The sequence below is a fragment of the Zonotrichia leucophrys genome, chromosome 1, assembly GCF_028769735.1.
Source record: "Zonotrichia leucophrys gambelii isolate GWCS_2022_RI chromosome 1, RI_Zleu_2.0, whole genome shotgun sequence".
Taxonomy (NCBI): domain Eukaryota; kingdom Metazoa; phylum Chordata; class Aves; order Passeriformes; family Passerellidae; genus Zonotrichia; species Zonotrichia leucophrys.
Genome location: NC_088169.1, coordinates 103,699,875 through 103,723,241, shown reverse-complemented (window position 1 = coordinate 103,723,241; position 23,367 = coordinate 103,699,875). Strand labels below are relative to the sequence as shown.

Genomic DNA, 23,367 nt, shown 5'->3' with positions numbered 1-23,367 from the left:
GTACTAGGGCTAATGGAACCTTTACACCTGGGAAAATTTCGCCAAAAAATTTCCTCTGCTGCGCTTTTCTGAACTTGCACTAAAGGCTGGTGCCAAAACCTCCTGCAATTAAGAATCTCTCAAGACATTCATGAGCACAGCACCTCCTAAACATAAATCCCATTCTGACCTGTAAGGCTTTGCTGAGGCTGCCATATTTTGGATTTCCAAAACTTTACGAGGAATATCAGTTCAATTCCACTTAAATATATATGAACCTGTTCCTTTTATACTATATTACAAAATCTTTAGCTTAAGAGCAGGACTGTGAGGTGTGGAGCTGAGCAATATGATTCTGATTTACGTGGTGTAGATCAACCAATCAATGGCAAAAAGCCCTCACATTCCCTTCCACCAGCATTTTCTGTTCACTCTGTTTTATCCCCAAGTGTCCTAAAACCACCCTCTGAGGAAAGAATTTGGACTTTGTCCCCTATGTTGTTCTTCCCAGAAAATATTTCTTCTTCCTATATTTCAGAATTTTGTAGACTACTGTGCAGCAGGAGCCAAGCTGGAGATACTGATCATGTCGTTCATATTAGTTTGCTGCAAAGGGACTCCTTGTCTCCCTCCTCCTCCCCAAATCCTCTTGAAAAGGGCAAGGGAAGGGTTGGGAAAAAATATTAGGGATGTGTTAATTTGGATTAATCCTTTATTATCCACTATCACCGCTTCACATTAATATAAATCTACTTCTATCTCCTTCCATATATCATACAGGTGGTAAGGTGACAAATTTATGGAATCTGCTTTGGAGCCTATAGCTTAATTAACCCCTTCAGGAAAGAATTACCTCTTCAAAGTCAAGCTGGACAAAAAAACCCCACCCTTTTATGCAGGTTGCAGTTTTTTTTTTTTTTTTCCTTACAAAGCAAGATCCTCAGCCAGACAGCACCAAAGCATCCAAACGGTAAGCAATTTATTTTTTTATCGGTTTTATTTCACGCAGCCGCGAATAGCCGAGGTATTCGGCTATTACTCTGGAGTAATAACAGAAGTCAGACCGAGTGAATTCCTAGACAGCCGAATGAGCACAAGCCCGACGGGATTAGTTACAGGGGCACCCGTACGCGGGGCTCGCTTCCCGCGGGCGCAGCAAAGGCGCATCCCGGCCCCCGCAGCCCGCTCCGGGGGGAACGGGGGCGCCAAGGGAGCATCCCCGCCCGCGGGCAGCGGAGCCGCGCTCTCCCGGGATGCTGGGGGGGGGCTTCCCAGTGGGATTCTCCCCCGAGCCGCCGCCTCTCCGCTTTAGGCTGGGTCCCCTCCGTCAGCGGCGGGGGCAGCGGGCTCCGGAGGGGCGAGCGGGGAGGGACGCGCGGGGAGATCGGGGAAGGGATCCAGGAGGGGATGCGGGGTGGGATGAAGGGGGAGATCGGGGAAGCGATGCAGGGTGGGATGCAGGAGGGGATCCACGAGGGGATCCACGAGGGGATGCTCCGGTGCTGCCGCCACCTCTCAGAGCGGCGGAGGAATCTGCGGGTCCGGCGCTCGCCGCCGCGGCGGGTGCGAGTGCGGCGGAGGGATCGCGGTTCCGCCGTGCGCCCGCCCCCTGCGCGGCGGCGCGGCCCCGCCGATATAGCGCGGCGCGGGAGGCGCGGCCGGCACTTGGCGAGCGGCGCTCCGCGGGTGCGGGGCTGCGCGGGCAGCGGCGGCGGCGGCAGCAGGGACAGGGTTTGCCTGGGCTGGCCGAGCATCCTCCGACTTGGAACTGTCCACCGGCGAGAGCTCCTGAACATGAGCCTCCTGCCTCTCTACCTGCTCGGATTGCTCCTCAGTAGCGGGCAAGGTAGGAGCGGAGCGCGGCCGCCTTTTTCCTTTTTTTTTTTTTCTTTTTTTTTTTTTTTTTTTTGCTTTTGCTTTAATTATTATTCTTGCCTATGCTGTCCACTCGCTCAAAAGAAACGGAGAAAAAAAATTAAAGCAATGCATTATCCTGGAACCAAATTAAGAAGGACCTAAAACTTGCTTCATCGCCCACCTTTTTCTTTTTTTTTTTTTTTCGTTACAGTCTTGAAGAGGTGTCATTTATGAGGAGGAAAATAAAAAAAGCTGGACAGTGCTAAGTGCACTTAGCTGCTTTGTATAGGATTTTGCCTTTTTGTGGGTTTTTTTTGTGCCTGGTAAATGTTTGAGAGAGATGAAGCGATTACACAAAATCTGCCGAGCACTGGTCTTTAAAATCCGCGTCTGCCCGCGGGGAAGGCAGTGTGGGCTTCGTTCATAGGAGCAGGGAGAAGTGCCGGCGGTAGAGTCCGTGAGAAACCTGACCTGAAGTCTCCCTCTCGGGGTTTCTCCTCTCTGGAAATCCCTTCCCCGCTCGCTGCCGGGACACCGAGCCCCGGCTCGGCGTGGCGCGGAGGGGAGGGCGCTGTCGGGGCCGCGGGGCTGTGCGCGGGTGCGGAGGAGCCCGTGTGCCACGGAATGGCACGGCGGGGTGCGGGGGCAGGTGCGGGCGCGCCGGGCTGGAGCCTTCGGGCACGCTTCGTCCTTTGCATATGTATTTGCAAATATTTATATATATATATATGTGTGTGTGTTGGTGTTTATACACATACGTACAGTGCTTCGAGATACGCGGACTCGGGGGTTGTGGTGCGGCCACTGGGTTTGGTCTGTTTTCTGGGGCTGACATACATACATACATATATATATATACACACACACACACATATATATATGTATATATTTAGGTATTTATTTGTTTATTTTTGGATGTCCCCAGCGTAGCTACTTAAGGATTTGTGCTCCTGGAAGAGCCTGGGCGGGAAGGGGCGCCGGGAGGGGCGCAGCCGGTGGCTGAGGAATAACCACAGCGGTGTTTGGAAACTGTTCGGGCAAGTTCCCGGCGTCCGGCAGGGGCTGAGCCGCGCTGGGCTGTCCCTGCCCCCGCTCCCGCTGCTCCCCTGCCCTGTTCGAGGCTGCCTTCCCTGCACCTGCGGGGTGGGCGGCGGCCCCGCTTCCCAAGGAGGTTTTGGGGGGAAATAAACCCCACCCAGCCCCAGCGCCCCAGAGGGATGGCAGCGGGGCCGGCCCGGGCTGCGCTGCCGCCGCCGGGCGCCAGGGGGCGGCCGAGCTCCACGGCGGCGCCGGGCAGCGCCCGGGACGGGGCGGCCTCGCCCCACTGCAAACGGGATGGAGCGGGCTGGATGTGCCTCCGTGAGGGGCTGGCAGGGCTGGATGTGCCTCCGTGAGGGGCGGGCATGGCTGGATGTGTCACCCACGGTGTCCTGTGCGGAGCTGGCAGGGCTGGATATGCCACCGTGAGGGGCTGGAAAGGCTGAATGTGCCACCCACGTTGTCCTGTGCGGGGCTGGATGTCACCCACGTTGTCTTGTGCGGGGCTGGATGTGCATTCCATGGTGTCCTGTGCGGGCTGCAAGGGCTGAATGGGCATCCCACGGTGTCCTGTGTGTCACCGACGGTGTCCTGTGCCGGGCTGGCAGGGCTGGATGTGCCACCGTGCGGGGCTGTAAGGGCTGGATATGCCACCCATGGTGTCCTGTGCGAAGCTGGATGTCACCCATGGTGTCTTGTGCTGGGCAGAATGTGCCACCCACGGTGTCCCGTGCAGGGACAGTGACATTTGTGGCCCTTAAGGAGGGGACAGGGGTCAGGCATGATGCCTCGGGGTACCAAGAACCGCATGTGCCAAGTCTTCTTCCATGCATCCGTGGCTAAGCCTGGCACCATCCAGGCGGTTTCTTTCGGCCACAGTTAGTAAAAAGAGAGCACCAGGTGCTCTCAATCTCTACAGAAAATACTCCCGTGGTTTTTCCGAGGAGCAGCGAGTGATTCGGGAGCGCTCCGGAGGCTTTTGGGTCCAGCCGGCACTGGGATGGCAGAGGAGGAGATCGGGAACGCTTCCTGCAGGCTTTGCATGGATCCACCTGGTGCAAGGATGGAGATGTGGAATGCGCCTCCTCCTTTAAAGGAGGAAGGGTAGAAAGCGACTTTGTGAAGTGTGATTTCTGCAGCGTAGGAGGATTGCATAGTTTAGGTTTCTTACTATCACAAATGTCAGGAGATAAATAATGGAGTGGAATTACAGATGCTATTAAACCGCGTTTTAAAAATTATAGGATATGTGTGAGGGGGGGATGGAAAGAAGAGGAGGAAAGCTGAATAAACCCAATATTGATAGTAAGTTATTTCCCTCAATTTAAAGAAACAACTTCATTTTATTCTTTTTAATAAAGGAAGGGAATTGCAGTGGCAGAGTACAATTTTTTAAATGACTGTAGAAGTAACAGAAATGTGGAGCCTCAATCCACAGCAGGGCATAGTAAATGGGAATGGGAGAACATCTGCATATGGAAAATACACCCATTTATGTTGCTAGGGAAGAAACATTTTCTACAGTGGTGTTGGGGGGGGAGTTTATTTTAAATTTTAATGAGCATTATTGAGGTGATTTGTTGTACATGGGTTTTTTTGACCCCACTTTGAAGTAATCTTGAGAATTTCTTGAAGTGAATAAATTATTTGAGAGGCTGTTCCAAAAGCTCTTGGGGATTTTTTTTTTTGGGGGGGAATGCAGTGGTGAGGAACACTTACATCATCAAATGAAGATTGTGGTGCTTGTGAGGGTTGCTTTTTTGGTTTGTTTTTAAGGAAGGCATCATTATATGAGTATTAAATGATTATGACTTTTCAAATAGTTTGGATGGCTAAGAAAAAGTCAGTAACTACATTTGGATCGTTCGCTTTGGAAATATTGCAACTCCTGGGTTCAGGATTTATATTGTGAAGGATATAGCTGCAGTAGATTTTATGAAGAATGACTGAAGCCTTTTCTTTGAGAAGTGCTGGTGTTCAAGACTGGAGAGAGGGAACTGTGCTGTGTTTGTTCTGTTCCAGAAAATCAGAGCAGTTTGAGAACAAGCAGCAGACAGGCACCCCCTCCCCCAGCCCCTCACGTTAAGAGCTTATGAATGTCATAATTATCTACCAAATAGTCCCTCTCCTAATTTCATCACAAGGGAGGAGTTTAACTGGCAGTGTTATTATGCTCCAACAAAAGGATTTTTTTCTTAACATTTCAAAGCTGTCCAGACAATTTATCGAGCTTGAATTAGCTTTACTTTAATAAAAATTGAAACAAAACACACACATATACTCCTCACCATACCACAAACCAAAAAAGAGCATACTGCACTCTGCAAATCTGCCTTTTAAGATATGTAGTGATAAATAAAGTTTCTTTGGTTTTTACCAGTGTCTGGGGACACTGACTTGAAGTGGATGAAATGGGCATCTTCCCAAATTGGAAAATCCTATTTTTTACGATTCTGCATAATACGCATTCCTTTAGGTTAGCTGCTTTTTTTTTTTCTTTTGTGCTGATCCAGGAGATTAATAGGAGTGGGTATGTTGTGCTTCAACTTTCTTCTTTTCACTGCTTTGGTACAAAGTTTCTTCTTGCATTTTGTGAAGAGTTTCTCTTTACAAGTAATTTAAAGGGGCTGCTTGTTAATAAGGAACTTTCCCCTTGGGAGATGCCAGCATGTGTGTCTTATTCACCAAGAGTCCGGAATCCTGCTTCTTTCTGCTTTTTGTGTAGTGAACCCATGGCATTTGGAATTGTTGAAATCAGTGATTTTGCTTACTGGATTAAGGGAGCTACTGTTTTACTCTGATTGTACACTGAAATCTGATGCAGATCCTGATAGTTCAAGCAGACATTTTCTACCAGTTGATTTGTACAAGTGCATTAAGATTAAAACACTGCCGCTATCTTTCCTTCTTGTTTTCACCCTTCTAAAACAAACAAAAAAGTGACAAAATCATGTTTGATTTTTCTAGTTTAGGCTCCATTCTCCTTTTCAGGTAAATATGGGAATCAAAAATACCTGCCTGAAAATAAGTCTGAACTGATGTGGAGTTCTGAAACATTGACTTAGAAATAGGTAGATGAGAAATATGTAGAGAGCTTTATTTCATGCACTCCCATACAAATGGAATTAGAGATACTTTTATAATTTGCAGTAACTCTAAATCATGAAACATATGAATGATAAAGTCAGAGACACAGAGCTTCAAAGTCTTAGAGGTTGAATAGCATAATTTGGACTTTTCCTCTTTCAGCACAACACATTTATTTAGATAACTCATTATCTTTATCTATGGAAATGCTGCTGGATTGTTAGGATGAATTTATGTATTATTTGCCTTTCATGGCCACCTTCTTCAACAAATATTTTGAGAACAAATGCAGTATTTGTTTGCCCTTTCACTGACCTTTTCTTTGAGGCACCTTTCGCAAGTGGTTCATGTTTACCTACTGATTTTCTTTCAATTTACTCCAGTAATCCCCCGGCTACATTCAGCACATGCCACTTGATTCCACTGCAACTGAGTCAAGTTAATATGACATTTTGGGGAACACATGTTTTAACTTCACTGTAATTTGTGTCTGTGAGTTGAAAATCTATTATTGAAAGAGTAGGATATGAACTTCTCCAGGTAAAGAATCTGGATAATGGCTGGTATTCAGATTTTGAACCATTTATTTCAACTAATTCATGCCAGATATTTTATTTGTTTGGTTGGTTTTGGGTTTTTTTTGTTCGTTTTTTGTGGGGTGTTTTTATTCTCTTGTTTTAATTTTTTTAGCATTCATATTTGCTTTAAGAAATAAGGGCAGTATAATTGATGATGTGTATTCTGAAGTTCTGCAGGTCATTTGAACCTCATTTTCAACGTCTCTTGAAATTCAAAAATAGGAGAGACTGGAGGAAAAAGTTACTGATAACCAGAGATATTCAAATCTGGAGGCTTGTTGGAGTCTCATAGACTAGATCCAGGCCTATTGCTAGCTTATATCTGAACATCAGTTTTTATTTTGACCTAAGAAATCAGTCATGGCCTGATTCTGACAGTGTCATGGCTTGCCCCTTGGTGTATTTAACTGCTTCTTAGTTTAGGTATTGAACTAGAATATTCAATTTTTGGTAACTAGTTTAAATCTCAGAAAAGTTTTTAGTATTAAATAGGACATTCAGAGCACTACTTGCTGGTACTTCAAGTATTCGAGGGTGTCCAGCTTCAGTGACGTAATTCTGCACTCTTTTAAAAAAATATTTTTGCCTTTGTAGCTCAGTTCCTCTTAAAACTGTTTGAATGTGTTTTTATATTTTTAAACTATATCAGGGAACATAAGACTTAATTTAAGAAAGAAAGATACACTTCAGATGCCTTTTGTTATGCCATAGCATCTTGATTGGGGTGTCTTCAAAAATAAAGTTACTAAGGTTCCTAGTTTTATTACATGTCTGAATTTTTGCATTATTTGTTATCTAGTGATTGATGATATCATTAATTGGAGAAGGCATTTTCTGATTTGTTTTGCTGTAGAAGAGCAGAGAACCTACCTTTTAATTTATTGAATAGAAAGAAAGAAGAAAAACAGGGAGAGTCATTTATCTGGTTACAGGTCTTTGTGGTGACATAGTACAATATTAAAATCCTTGTGCACTGGAAAAGAAATACATGTAAGTGTTAATAAAAGTTATGAAGGAAGAATACAGGCATCAGCAATGTTAGATGTTCTTGTGTTCACAAGACTGCCGAGCCTTTGTGTGTCCTGCATTTGAGTGGCTCCATGGAAGCACCAAACCAGAGGGTCATTCTTAGCAGGAATCAGTGATTTCCAGTGGCTTCACTGGAGTATGTGAAAATGTCTCTTGAAATGGCAGGAGGTCACCAGCATTTATTTTTTAAATAGCATGAGATAGACAACACTGTCCCTTTATGCTGCTGCTATGATTTAGGAAATTAGGATTAACAGAAAATTTCTCTCTTTGCATTTGTGCATTAGCAGCTGGATCCTTAATGAATGCATGGCAGTGAACTGCAAGTCTGATGATCTACTGCAGAATGAGAAATTTATAGTGCTTAGATGTTAAGATGTCTCTGAATACTGTCATTTGGGAGGCACTAGAACAGAATTCACACAGAAGTTGTGGATCTTGTCCCTGGGATTGTTCAAGTCCGGGTTGAGTGGAGCTCTGAGCAGGCTGATCTAGTGGGAAGTGTCCCTGCCCATGACAGTGGGGTTGGAATGAGATGATCTTTAAAGTCCCTTCCAATCCAAACCATTCTATGATTGTAGCCCAACTCTGCTAATTTTAGTCATAGGACACCATCCATTGTCATAAGTTTGTGTTGGCATGAGAGACAAGAAGGACTAATTCTTTAAAAGCATTTATTTTGCTGTCTCAAGTAGATTAATCTGGGAAAGAAGGTGACAGTAAAGTGTATCAACTAAAGATTCATTACACAGTTTCTGCCTATTTAAGAACAATGCTAACAACTTGCAGCCAAACACCCGCTGAAATGTTTTACCTGCTTCCTGCCTCTTCTAGAAGAGAAAAAATGTGATTCTTTGGTTTCACCTGCTCTTTAATGTGATGCATAAAGGTCATTGCAAAAAGGATGAAGAGAAAATCTTTCAGAAACCTATTTTACAAGCCTGGAGATCTACTAACCAAGGGTGTAATTTGTTACCAGTTTCCATTGTCCAAGCATAATCTTATCTGAAATATCCAGTTTCTGGATGGATAACATCCAGATAAAATTGGGAAGCAGCATATAGTACTATGGAGGTTTTGTCAGCCTCTTTAGTAGTCCTGCCTATCATTACTGAAATAAATTTCCTCTTAACTAAATAAGTTCCTTCAAGAACTATCTTTCCATAAAGAGCATAGTTCTTTGATATGTTAATTTATGTTCATTTAAGATGTAGTGGCTCTTGGTAAGAAAAAAAAAATTGAGAGGGAAATACAAGTGGCTCATTTTCATTTTGCTGAGTTAAATTTTTCCTCCTAACGAAATTTATATTGTGACTTTAGAAGGCTGCACTGGTTTTAATTTGATGTTCTAATTACCTGAGTAGTATTGCTAAACAGTGGACAGAGGTTGATGAATAACCTCATAATTCAGCAATAGTCAGAGCTGTAGCTTATGAATAACTTATAAGGATACAAATGAAACTTTTCTTTTCAAGATGATGTTTCCAATTAGCTAATACTAAACTAATGCTTTGCATTGCAGTTGTAGTCCAAAGTACAATATCAGCTATGATCCAAAATTCATGCCTGGAAAAATTCCTACTTCACACAAGAAGTCATTGTCCTGACCCCTTTGCCCAAGAGGTGCCCTTTAGAGCATAGTATGAATTCAGATTAAAAACACTCATTGCCAGCAATTTTCTTGCTACTAAAAGATGTTGCACCAGATTCAGTCAAGCTGCAAGTAATTTCAAACCCATTAACTTTGTAGACCTTTGTACTCAGCTGAATTTGGCTTGCGTGAACTCAGGTCCATGGTTAAAATAACAAAGTATTTAACAGAAACATAAAGATGTGATACAGATAGATATAAATAGGAAGGAAGAGGTAATCTTGCCTCTTATTATGAACAGTTTCTTTAACTGATTAAACATTTTTTTTTATTGTAAGAAGATACATGTAATCAAGGTGCAATTATATTGTTTTATGTTTTGCAATTATATTATTTTAATTGGTCAAGCAGAATAAACTACAGATCCAGTGTAGTTGATTTATGGGGAAGAGGATAGCAAATGAGGATATATTAAATGTACTGGAGACCAGTTATCTGGAGTATCATAATACAGCATTTTTAAAGAAGTCCTCGAACCTACCATACTCATAAACTAATGTGCTTACTGGATCAGAAAAAGATTGATGTGCTCCCTCCAGTGACCTCAGCAGAGACTCAAAGCAGGATTCATAAGGGAACAAGTGAGTACAGAACAGAAAGAGTGTGATACTTCTGTCAGTGCACCTACAATGTTCAGGGATATGTCAGGTTACATCTGTGTGATCTTCCTTAACCATCTTGGCAGATCTTTGTTGCCTGAATTTGTTCCTAAATCTGCCGGTGCTTTGATCTGCTGGTGCAAAGTGTCAACAACTTGCACAAGAGATAAAGAAGTCTGAAAAAATAATGTTCAGTCCTTTAATTGTGGTGCTGTAAGTAGTGGAGTCATATCAGTTCCTTACTTGACTCTTCTGTGGCATTTGAAATTGCACATAACAGAGAAGCTGCCAATCTCTTATGTGATGGACTCAGAACTACATGTTATATTAATGGGCTTTACAGTGAATGATTTTTTTTTTTTTGGTTAGTAGTCAGTTCCCTAATTGCTTTTAAGCATTTTATTTTCCTACTCTTTTGGTAATAGCTATTTTAATTTAAAAAATAGTAGTGTGAATTACTTGAATTTTAAGCTGATCTGCATCAGGCCAATTTTAAAAAAGCTTCCTTGTTTGTAAGTATCTCTTTTGCACTATAGTCAGTGCTGCAAGTTGTGCCTTACCAAGGAGGTGAGGGTTAAAACTGGTCTAGCAGTAATCCTGGTGAAATAAATTATTAGAGAGATTTGATTTCTAGAAAGATTGATTCCCAGGGATGAGCATATGGAAAGAGCAGAGATACTCTAAAACAAAGCTTGATACATGAGTAAATAGATATAGAATGATTAAAAAAATAAACAAAAAAACCCCAAAACCAACCCTTCAGGATGAAAATTAATTTCTGATCAAAATAGCAGTGATTCTATAGCATATGAACAGGAGGGAAGTGTTGTTGCTCTTAAGATGGTTCAGAATCACAGAATGTCCTGAGTTAGAAGGAACCCACTACGATCATGGTATCAGATTCCTGGCCCTGTGCAGGAGACCCCAGCAATCCCACCATGTGCCACAGACATTGTCCAAGTGCTCCTTGAGCTCTGTCAGCTTTGGTGCTGTGGTCACTTCCCTGGGGAGCCTGTCCCAGTGCCCAGTCACCATCAGTGTGGAGAACATTTTCCCAATATCCAGCCTAAACCTCCCCTGACACAGGTTCAGGCCATTCCCTTGGGTCCTGCCACTGTCACCACAGAGATCAGTGCCTGCCCCTCCTCTGCCCCTCATGAGGAAATTGTAACTGCACTGAGGTCTCCCCTCAGCCTCCTCTGCTCCAGGCTGGACAAACCAAGTACACTCAAATGCTCCTCTTATGGTTCCCCTCCAGACCCTTCATTATCCTCATTGCCTTCTATTGGATGTTCTCTGATATAATTCCTGTATTGAGGTAGCCAAAACAGCATACAACGCTTAAAGTGAGGCTGCACTAGTTCTTACAAAGTGCAGCCTTAAATTCTTTGCATTTTTTAATTTTTTTTTTAATTTTAGCAGTAATAGAGAATTGCAACGACAACATTATGCAACATTTACGTCTGGTTTTTGCTAATCACCTGAATGATATGATATGATATGAGGGATCTTTATTTTGCAACAGAATCTTTAGTTTTTCTGCTTTCTGTTTGGTTTTTTGCTCCTGAATGCTAATTTTGTAAATCTTGTCTTATTCATCTTGAAATTTAAGATTAATTATATCCAGTCGGGCATTGCTGTCTGTCATAAATAATGCACCCATTCATGTGCTCCTGTGTTTCTCTGTTGGGGAACAATATCCAAATTTAGAGTTAAGCAGAAGCTAATGCTGACTTTTCCCAGTGGAGACTGTCTGTGGTATGATATGAATGCCACATCTCCAGACTTTTATTTTCTTTTATTTTAAGAAAACTGTGTTATGTGAGATGAGTTCTGCTAACAGAACTGTGCACACCCTGCAGCCACGGAACTCCCACTGGAGTCAAGTGTTTCAGGGGTTGTACTGATTGCACTTTTCAGGGTCTGATTGAAGCTTTCAGGAGTTGTATAAATTCCATATGAGCATGTGGGAATTTTGATTCAGTGAAGAATAGAAAAATCAAGCTCTAACTTTGTGTGTTTAAGTGGTGGGCATGTTTATAAGTAGTGCTGAAAAAGTGTGGGCTAATCAAAGAGCACAAAAGAACTGGAAACTAAAGGGGTGTTCTGGTGTGCCAGATTCTATTCAAGAGATAAAGTGCAAGACACAAAAAGAATATTTTTCTCTGTGCTTTTTAATAATAAATCCTAAGATACATTGCAAATATTTAAGCTGCTGGTTTCATTGTCTCCCTCTGGGAGCATGTGGAAAAAATTGCAATTAATCATCGTGGTCACTTAGCTGTAGCCCAGGCTATAACTGTGTTGGGAAGTTTATCATTGTGTGAAAATCCATCACTAAATTGATCACTTGGTTTTGCTTTATTTTTTGAGAGTTTTGATTTACTTGTTTGTTTTGGTCTGTGGCTTTGTGACACTGGTCAAAATTGTTCTTTAGGCTTTCAGTATTCAGGTCATGCCTGCAGGTCTGTAAGTGCCACTGTCTGAGCCATCAGATGTTCCAGGGACTTGTGCCAGTTTATGGCAATTCCACACTTTGGCTTCAACAGCTTTTAGCATTTAGTCAAAATAATCCTTTCCAGCACCTGTGCACTGCTTTTCTGTGAATTAGAATTCTGTCTTTGGATTATACAGCCTGAGTATGTAAAAAATTTATGTTGCTGGGTTTGAGAACTCTCTCAGAGGTGGTATTTTCTCTACAGTTCTGCTAAATTTGTGGTAGACTTACTCTGATTTTACCATTCTTGGAAGAAAATTTAGAGAATTCTGTTCACTGTCACGATAGTGATTTTCAATTCTGTGAGTGCATGGCCTTTGTATGTGCTGCTAATTTTAAAAATAATTTCGATCTTACATTCAAATTTCTATATCCTTTGCAAGCAGTAGTTTAAATCAAAAGATTCTTATCTGTGTTCCAACATCTCAGGAATCACCTGTTTCACTCTGTGTAGCCCTTTGTGCCACACTCTGACAGCCTTTTATTATTTTTTTTTTTTTTTTTGTGGTCCTAGGTACATGAATGAACACTTTATCTGTTGCATAAAAGAGCAGATATGGCTGGGGAAACTATTAAATAAAGAGTGAAAATGGTGGTGAAAGGAAATAGACCTCTCTGTGAATCACGTATTTTGCATTTTTAGTTCCATCTGATCTGATTTAGGAAAAAACCAAACAAGCACAACTAAGCAATCCCAGAAAGCATCCTTTTCCAGGGAAAAGCCCTTCTGCTGTTAGATGGAGTTCTGATTTCTTCTGTGCTCATTTTAAAACTGGACAGATAACTGTAGCCAGTGAGTCTACCAGAAAAGTAAAAGACTTTATCATCATGTAAATATTATAAAAGCTATTCTATGGAAACTTTACTCTTTTTTTAGTGTTATTAGTGACTGTTGCTATTGCTTTGTTGCACCTTAACTATGTTTGTGACTATTTTCCAGACTGATGCTCACTCAGGAGTGTTCTCAAAGGTTTTTAGATACTCTTAGTCTTTTTACATATAAGTCAGTGCAAGGTAGTGCTGCAGAAAAAACATTTTGTTCATAACTATACCAACTCTATTTCTGGTGACCTGCAGATATTAAATAAGTAACATCCTTATCTGTCTTCCTGTGTAAAATCTTGTTAGTGCAATGATGGTCTGTTTTTACCTATGAAAATGACTGAATTATCTAATTATTTTTATGAATGTTTGATCAAAAAAAAAAAACCCTGTTATAACAGGGGGGAGATGGGAAACTCAAGCAGTATGGAAGGAGGAACCCTTCCATACTGCTTGAGTTTGTTCTCCTCCAACAAGAGATGTTTCTTGGTCAGTGGTAGAGGTTTTCTGGGTTTTGTTTGTTAGTTTGTTTGGGTGTTTGGGTTTTTTTTATGTGTTATATTACTGTTTTGTTGTTTTTTTTTAAATGGTAGGGCTGCTAAAACAAAGCATTTGGTTTTTATAGTCCAGAGGTGTTTTTATAAAATCATAGTATTGTTAAGGTTGTCAAAGACCTTTAAGTTTATCAACCATCAACCCAGAATCACCACCATGTTCCCCACTAAATCCTGTCCTCTGTCAAACTCACACAATTTTGAATATTTCCAGAGATGGCGACTCCACCACTTTCCTGGGAAGTCTGTTTCAGTGCTTTACAACCCTTTCTATGATTTTCTTTTTTTTCCCTAATGAAAGCATCACATGAAGTCTCACACAGCACTCATAAGACTTGAAGAGAATACCTCCTCTTAAAATTCTGTAACCTGATGTTTTTCTAAAATCTGGTCCTAAAAATAGCTGCACGTGTCTATGACAAAGAATTACTAAAACAGCAGAAATGAGAATATAAGCTTTTCTAAGCAACTATTAGCAAAAAAACTGCACAGTGAAGCAAAAACTACTTTTCACAGTAAACATTTCTATTAAAAAAAAAAATCATATTACCAGTCTGAGTTCAATTGTTCATGAAATACCTTTGTGTAAGGTTTAATTCCTACCTAAATAAATATTTGCTTGTTTTGACTGGGTTTTGGCTTTTTTTCTTGGAATGTGGGTTTATGGGTGTTTTGAGTGGTTTTTCATTATTTTTCCTTTACATTATAAAAATACTTCTCCTACAGTCTTACAAGAATTAAAATATAAATGAAGTCATGCCCCATGGATATTTTCTTTCTTAATTGATGTGAAATTAAGCAGAAAGAAACTTTGAGAAAAGTCAGAGTACATCATGAATCCAGAATTGAACCAGCTATTTTGATTTCATTTAATTGCTGTAACAGTCATCCTGCTTTTATTTTATTACATGATACAGAGTCCAAACTGACATGAAAAGATATGCTGATTGTCAACTGGTTTCACTGTTGTTCTTTGGTGCTCTGCATTTTGATTCTCAAATGGGCCAAAGCTGAGGCTGAAATGTTTGGTGGGCTTGATTTAGCATTTTTTTAGAATCCTAAGGAGTACCTCTCAGAAATCTTTATTTAAATCTGCAGATTAGTGAGGGGAATTCTCACTGGTTCTTTTTAAGAAATCAGAGAATCAAAATAGAAATGTGCTTTTTGGTGGGAAAATACATTGCTGGTAAGGAGAGGAATATAAACAGAAAAACCCAGCACAAAGCAAAAAAAACCAAAACACCCTAATGTGGGTGAAAACAACCTGTAAGACATATATTTAAAGGTTTATGCTCCCCTCTCACTATTCTGACACTGCATCAGAAATTACTTTTTTGTGGTTTTGAAATAAGAACCATGAGCATGTATCTCTCTGAAGAATTAAATAATCAAACTGTTTTACTTCCATGGCCATCCAGGCTCTTTTGGTGTTTTAAGCTGGTTGTGAATGTTGGACTGGTAATGCTTCAGGTGCATGAAATTGGTGAGAAAAATGCTTCTAGTATTGACAAGTTCAGAGCCTGACCAAGCATTTTTCTTCTTTCCTGTAAGCTCCATTTATTAAAATTGCCAGACTGAATATCTGTAGTTGTGGTTTTGTGTCTTTTGGGAGTGAAGGTGGACCTGATTTTGTCTTCCTGAGTTTTGTTTCCATTTAAACACAGGTGCCTTGGTCTTACACAGCTGCCTTTCTATGATCCACAAACACATTGAAATACAAATGCAAAATTAATTACTGATAATATTCAAATTAGAATATTATCAGTAATTAATATCAAATATAGAAATAGCTAAATAATTTAATGTATTTAATCAATGCTCTAAAAAGGCAATATTGTTACTTAGGCAGGTGTTTTGAGCAAGCAGTGTACAGGGTACCAAATGCTGGGGCAACCCTGTGTAGTTTCTTTAATCCCACAGTAGAAATGGGGAGGCCTCTGGAATGCAGATTGGAATGCACATTCCCTGGTTCCTTAAAACAACTGAGAGAACAGAGTAATTAGAGGGGCAAAATTTATGTGTCCCCTTCACTGTTTGTACACACAAGAGGTTATCTATTGCTGTAAATTGAATTGGCTGTATAAACAGCAGCATAATTCATTTAGAGTTAGGTCTAAAAGGCTTGGAAAAGACCAGTGGAAGAACAAGAAGGGGATTGTAAAGAGAAGAGAGGTACAGAGAATGCAGCTGTACTTTTGTTCAAGTAACTGGTGTAGCTTATATATATTGATGTATTTCATTACAGTGGTATTTCTTTATGCTTTAACCATTGGCAATGTAGAGAGCAAGAGACTCAACATTTCATTGAAAGTTCTAATCCTACATGAAAATGCATATTTACATCTTAAACCAATCATATTTCATAAATTTATAAACTCAATCACCACCTCCTGCTGATGTATGAATATTCATTCTTGCACTTCTTCCCTAGATGACTTGGAAAAATGATGATATGCCCTTGAAATGGATAGATATAGTTTTATCTTCAAAGTCAATAATATAGCTTCTATATAACTATTCTGGATGCTGTTCAGTGTGCACTCAGTTACTGAAAGGAATGTTTTGGGCAGCTGCCTTGCTTGGAGCTGTGGTAATGGCATGAGAAGCACACACGCGTGCCCCTGCACTGCTTCTGCAGAGCTCTGGGATGCTTTGCTCCCCTTCCTCCCCTCCTGGCTTCTGCAGGGTTAAAACAAGACCACGTTTCTGTCTTTCTGTAGGGATTACTCAGATGAACAAAAGTATAATTTACACTACCACAAGATAAATTATGATTAAAAGTGATAGCATGTATCACTAGAGTAACTCAACAGAAAGCGCAACTTGCTCAGAAATACAAGGACTTTTGTGTGTGTGTATAGAATAGTTTTAATTTCTCTATTCAGTTGGATCTTTAATAAACATTTTTTAGTGTTTCTTATCTTTAACTAGCATTCAAATACTTCTTGAAAATTATGTGGGTATCTTAGCAGCATGTATCCCCTTTTTCACTTTAAGGAAAATGTGGGGGGTTTTCTTATGTTTAAATAGGCTCCTTGAAAAGAACAGTTATTGTTTTATTAAAGGTTAGTTTGTTGCATGTAATATGTTCCTTGATTTTTTAATCTTGATTCTTGGTTTTTACAGACCAAATCTGTCACTTTGGTAAACAAGATGTTTTATTTAATCTGCAGCCTTCTGAAAGAGGGACCTTTTTGAGTGCAAAGTTCGTTGTCATGTTGCTGGTGCGTGTTTCTGACCAGAATGCAAAGTAGCCTGAATCCATACATTCTTTTTTTCCTGTACTGGGACAGCTGCCAAATCTATGTCAGCAATTAACTTCTGAATGTGTCAGCTGTAAGAAATACAGTTCATTGTTCCTTGACTAGTTAACAGCTAGTTTAAAGGCAGGAACAGCCTCAAATGAAAGGGAAGTACTGTGCATTTTGTATCTAAAATCCTCAGGCTCTTAAAAAAAAGAAAATTATAACTAGTTCTAGGAGGGATTTTTAGGAATTTAAAAGTACTTAATTGATTCTTCAAGTCAAAATATGCCAGATAACTTCATTATCCAGTAATCTGACAAATTTATGGTCAGTTACAGGTAATTTTCAATAAAGGGTTATATCATTCAATATCTGAGCTTGTTTCTCTCGTGTGTAAATCAAAACACCAAAAGCCCTTTTCCTCCCTCCCTTTTCCCTACCCAGCCCAAAAAATAAATCTTCCAAGAAATCTCTCTTGAACTGCTAGAATAATATTTGAGATACCTGTTAGAAAAAAAGATAGAAAAAAAAAAAGTTATTCAGAGAACCTGACACTATGAGGATTATCTAAAATGAAGTGCAAAATCAGTTTAGAGGAGTGCAACAATACTCTTCCTCCTCACAGACATGGATGTTCTTATCAATGTTTGGGATTTCTTAAGTTTACAGGCTGTTTGCACAAAGTTACAATAATTATAATGTAATATTCATGTTTAGCTTATATTATTTTTGATATTTTTTCCTCTGCAAGGGAAATGTGAATGATTTGCTGTGAACATTTAAAAGCCACTGTATCTTTAATTAGTTCTTTAAGCTTTATGTAAACCTCTTATTTTCCAAATTTTAAACCAGTTATCCCACCAGAAGTGTTTTGCTATTTAAATTGCAATTTTAGTATACATATGATATTTTTTGCTTTCTCTTAAAGGTGTATTTTTTTATATTGTCTTGTTGAGCTCAGCATGAAGATACTGGTAGTAAATAAAGACAAAAGGAGTGGTTGTAACTAACAGGTGTCATAGTCAATTTCTTGCATAACGGGGCAGGTTCAGTTGTTACAGTGGTGGCAGGTGATAAAGCTTTGCTGAGATGCAGAATTATTTCATTTTACTAGTTCATTTGAGCACTGTTTTTTTTAGATTGCAGCAAGTGAAAGGTTTGGATGTCCTATGAGGCAGAGCAGAGAAGAGGAAGCCATGCAATGACATATAAATAATTTACTAATAGGAGGAAAACTATACTGTTATACATCTATAAAAACCCAGCCATACAAAAACATCCTCTGGAAAACACAAATTGGGTTCATACTGAACTGGTGGTTTGAGTAAGTGGTTGGCAGCAAGCTCGACTGCTAGGTGAATTTTTAAATACAAGGAAAGTTGTGGAAGAGTTTACCATTTCTTAAGTTCTGTAAAATAAGTTATGTATGGTGACAGAGGGAAGTAGGGAGGGAGGTGGTCTTTGCATAGCTAGGAAATTCTAGACTTTCCATGCATATTTGTGGAATGAAATATTACCTCCCAACACCCTTCCAGTGATGCAGCCTATGCAGAGAGGACAAATTGTGCATCCCAGTCCCTCAGCGCTCGTTCCTCCTGCTCTGTGCCACCCCCACATCCATTCCCATGGTTTCCTTCTTACACAGGAGTGCTGTTTCATTTCAAAGGACTTCAGGCAGTGCTTCCCCCTATGCACGAGTCAGAGTGTTTTATCTTTGTAATGCATAATTCTCTGGATCTGCAGAACAGCGGTTGTGACTCACCGGCAGGATTTGTTTGTCTGTCCTTAGCTTAGTGTGCATGGTAGGAAACAGGAGTGGTACTGTCTCTCTCCCTCCACCCCTTCCTTTCTCTTCTCCTTCTCCCTTCCTGGGAGCCTTAGGACAAAAAGCCAGTTTCAGAGACCTAAATTTAAAAAAAATCTAGTAATTCCCATCTGATATGCAAACCATCTTCAACTCAGGTTGTACGCGTACAGCTCAAATCTTTCTGAAATCTCAACCACTCCCACCATAATTTCCTGCTCTCACTTTTAGTAAAACTTCTTGAGCTTGCTGTTGGTGATAGAACACACTCTGGGTTTATCCTATGCATTCTGGAATCCAAGATCTTTTAAATTCATAATCATAATGCCAAGATTCTGTAAGGAGGGGAAGGAGGTATTAAAAAGGGCCAAAAAAACCTGAAACTGATGGTAAGGGGTAATGAGAGGAAGATTTTTGAATTGCAAGTTGAAGCCAAAACGAATGAGCAAGTAATTTCCATCCCATAATCTTAAATGAAACAGGATTCACCAGCAAATTCTGTATTTCTGTTGAAAAGATGTCTGGCCAGTACAGGTTTGCTGGTCTTGCACAAGTGGTGTGTGGGGCTGTAGGTGTCAATATAGTCTATACTCTCATATATCTGAAAAATATAATTAATTTTATTTAGTTGCACCCTTTTCCCATATTTCAGTGAAGTCTGTTCTTTTAAAATTGTTTTATTTTTAGGAATAAGTGTTCATGCAAGATAAGAAAGGGTATCAGGACATGTGAGCAAATTGATTTGTTTACTCAAGAGTGAAGAGGGATGTTTTTGACCTCTTTAACAATTCAAGAGTGACAAGTGGAAGGAAAGAGAATTATTCTCTCAGTCAAGTATATGCTTGGTGGAGGAAAACAATGAGTTTGAGCTGACTAAACATCTTTAGTCCGAAAATGTAATCATTTTGTCCATAAGAGTGAAGAAAATTGGAAAAGAAAATATTCAAAAATACTTCAAAAATTTATATCAAATAAAGTAATTTTAAAGGGGGGGTAAATGGATTTGAGGGTGATGTGGTAATGCTGTGCCTACAGAAGGACACTAGGATCTCTAACTTAATAAAAAACCCCAGGCAAACAGCACTTTTGGGCTAATTTTAGGAATTAAACCTTGAATTTTCTTCTTTAAGTCTCTATTTGGTAAAATTAAAAGTACATTGAAATTAATTGTTTATACTTAATCCATTCTAAATATTAATATCAGTTCAGGAAATTTTCTAGAATTTCATGTTTGTAAAATCTGTGCAAGGATTAATCATGCAATGAGGATCATCTCAGTTGTCAATTATTTCATGTTCTCATTATGGATTAGTGATAAATCTGAAATTTGAGATGAAAAATAGGTGGCATTTCACAAGTGCTATGAAATATGACTGTAGAGTCCACTCCTGTTCACCAAAATAAATGGTTTCTAAATGCTTTGACTTCACAAAATAAGAAGGAATTCTCAAACAGTGGAAGAAAATAGGAGTTATGGCCATTAGAAAAACAGAAGCATTAATTTTTTTGTGAAACTGACACAAACTATTCTGGATATGTTTGAAGAAGGATCTGGTAGTTAGAGAAATCATAGCCAAGTAAATTTTGCCAATCTGGTACTGAAAACATTAAATGATCAGAATTTGTACTCTCTGCAGAGGAGACCTTAAAAAGTGACTCATCTTGAGGAGAAGAATTTTAATTGTGACTTTTGTATGTTTTTAAAAAATTAATTATAAGACAAATTTCTGCCTTTTTCCTATGGTTATGTCATTAATTTCCTCAGTGTAGCTGCTTTTTCTGGCCTTTCCAGACAGCAAAGAAGGCTGAATACCTATAAAAGAGGCAAATGTTCTCCTAAATGTTCTCTATTTGTGGTTTCAGTCAATGTTGTAGAAGCAACTCTGCCTAAGAAAAAAAGAGAATCATAGTGCCAGCAAATAACTTACATTCAACATGTCAAGGTCTAGTTCCACTCATTCCTTGAAAAGAAAGGACAAATGGAAAGAGTCTGTAATGTTTCATATCTTCTCTTATGAAACAGCAGTACCTCTGGCAGGATAGACTTCCAAATTTTGTAACATAAGATTATTTTTTTTTATTTGTAGATATTCTGCCATGTAAATCAGAGTTACTTAGGTGTTAGTTTAAAATGATATCACTGTCATGAAGGTTTTAAGGTTTACCACAAAAAAATCCCCAAAATACAATATTGTTCACATTTTTTTAATTGGATACAACTGATGCATATCAGTGTAATCAATGCAGGAAAGAAATTTATGCCACTACTAATGTTCAATTCATATAATTTGGAAGTATTTTAAACTAGCCATGTATATGTTAAAGTACATATTTTATTTGTAGTTATAGTTTGTAGAAGACAATGTTTTCCAGTCATTTATTCCCAGGTCTATTAAATGCTGTTTTCCACCTAATAATTGCTTGAATGTGCTTTCTTTGCTTATAAATCTCGAACCATTGTATTCCATCAGAAAACATGGGTGACACTTTGTGAGGCACACAAGCTCACACAGGTTTAGAAGATACAGGAAGATAATTTCTTCTTGCTTCCATGTTGCTGCTCTTGCAACTTTCTATACATATTATTTGAGTATTTAACACACCTTGATTGTTCTCCAGTTTTTGGAAACACCTGGTTTCTATTTCTGATCCATGTTGAGATGCTCTTCCAGTCTCATATTAAATCATTAAATGACATCATAGCTCCAATTTATTATGTCTTTAGTTGATGTATCTCATCAATGATTACATATTAGAAGGAAATCTTTAGCTTTTTGCAAAACACCAACCACAGGATTTCCACCTGTATTCCCTAAATAGGTTTGAATAAATGCATTTCAGTGAGAGGCTTGCAATTTACAAATAAATTACATTTACAATTAAAATTTTCTTTTAAAAACACCTCTGAAACAATCTTCACTTTGCTACTTTATTCTTCATTTTACGACATATCTTGTATCAGAGGAATATAAATGAATCAACTTAAAATACTTGTGCTGTGTTTTTTTTTCTTTGCTTGCAATGTCTTAATTCTATGTCACAAAGTATAATTAAAAAGACTTCATATGTCTCAGGGTATCAATGTGTTTTATACTTTGCTGTCTAACTAGAGAGGAAATTCCATGTCACAAATTAAGACAAACAGGATACTCTCAAATACATACTATGAAAAATTAATTTAAAGCATGGGGTTTCTAAGGCAGTTATGTATGAAGATTGTATTTTTTTTTTTTTTTAAGTACTGAAGAACTAAACCAAATCAAAAGTTTAGTGAAGAATAGGGAAGGATATTCTAGATCTGAGGCAATGAAAGCCTACTTTTAGGTTTTGTGGAATACTAAATATGTGAAAAATAATGTAGGTCCCCAGACAGACACATAAAATTAACAGGCCTTTTTCCCAGGGGAAGACAACTCCACCTTTGCTTTGCAGCGTAATTTGTAGTAAAGCTAAATTGGAGGTTTGGTTCTTGCAATTTTGTTTTGACATGCAGCCAATTATGAACCTCTCCACCAACCTAGCTCTGTATAATCTCCCTGATTGCAAATCTCCTGGTGTCTGCCCTTGGGAGGGAGTGAAGTTTGCATGCCAGACGTGGTTCAAGTGCTGCAGTGTCCCTGGCTGGAGACAGCCCGAGGGTCAAGACATGGATGACACAGTGATTCCTTGTTCTCAGCCTTCCTTTCTCCATTATCTGCATCCAGCAAGGACTTCAGGGTGAAAGAATGCTTGTTCCTCCTGTTATCTAAAGCTGGGTGCTGCTTATGAGTGGATTGCACTGCTAGAACATGAACAGGGAGGGATGGCTCTACTGCATCATCCAAATATTGTATTTTGCTTATAAGTGTTTTGTAAAGCTGTTTGTATTTCCTTTTAAATACATATTGCATTGTGAAGAAACACAGTGGAGTGGCATGACAGTCCCTAAAGAAAATAATATGCTGTTCCCATAATCTGTCTCTGCTAAGAGAGCAGCCATGTATGGTCTTTGACAGTCAGATCTTTTACTGCTATTACTTAAAACATACATTTGTCTGCTATCTGTTGGTACATGCAAGAAGCAGCACTTCTGTGTAACTGATTTCCTGACCCAAATGCCTCCAATTGCTTTGTCTCTTGTTTGTTTTAAGCAGTTATTCACATACACACAATGGTGAAAGAGTGTAATGCTGCAGGATTGTATTTGAACTAGTTGTCTGGTTTGAGGACTGCTGATGAGCCTTTTTAATGAACTTCTCCATGAATTTCTGAATTTTTGAAGGTCAAATCTCTGAGGATTTATCAGAATATTTTTTATCAAGTTTTGGCCTTTCCATATCTTAATGTTAGTGGTAGATACAAAGTATATGTCCCAGTTCTTTAGTTAATTCAGAGATTTTTTTTTCCCCCTTGATTGGTTAAGTTACACTAACACTTTCATGTTATGAAGTTCCTCCCACTGTGTCTGTACATAGATAGGTTTCTTATTAAATTATCTCCACCTGGTGGCAGCATGTCATAGCCTGCAAGTGAGCAACAAGCTGAACTGCAGCAGTTTTTAATTTAACAGAAACATAACATCAAAGCTAGTTAAATCAGATGAGTCATTTATTGCTTAAAAAACCCTGTAAATATGCATGAAATATTT

At 39.4% G+C, this 23,367-nt stretch overlaps 1 protein-coding gene across 2 annotated transcripts in view; it reads left to right on the top strand.

Annotated features, from left to right (window-relative positions):
• The first annotated feature begins 1,361 nt into the window (after positions 1-1,361).
• Positions 1,362-23,367, top strand: part of NCAM2 (neural cell adhesion molecule 2) — a 273,183-nt gene continuing 251,177 nt past the window's right edge. For both annotated transcript variants that reach the window (XM_064726512.1, XM_064726521.1), the window contains exon 1: positions 1,362-1,825. In XM_064726512.1, the coding sequence (XP_064582582.1) occupies positions 1,387-1,825 (439 nt within the window). In that variant the 5' untranslated portion in view covers positions 1,362-1,386. The remainder of the gene's footprint in view (positions 1,826-23,367) is intronic.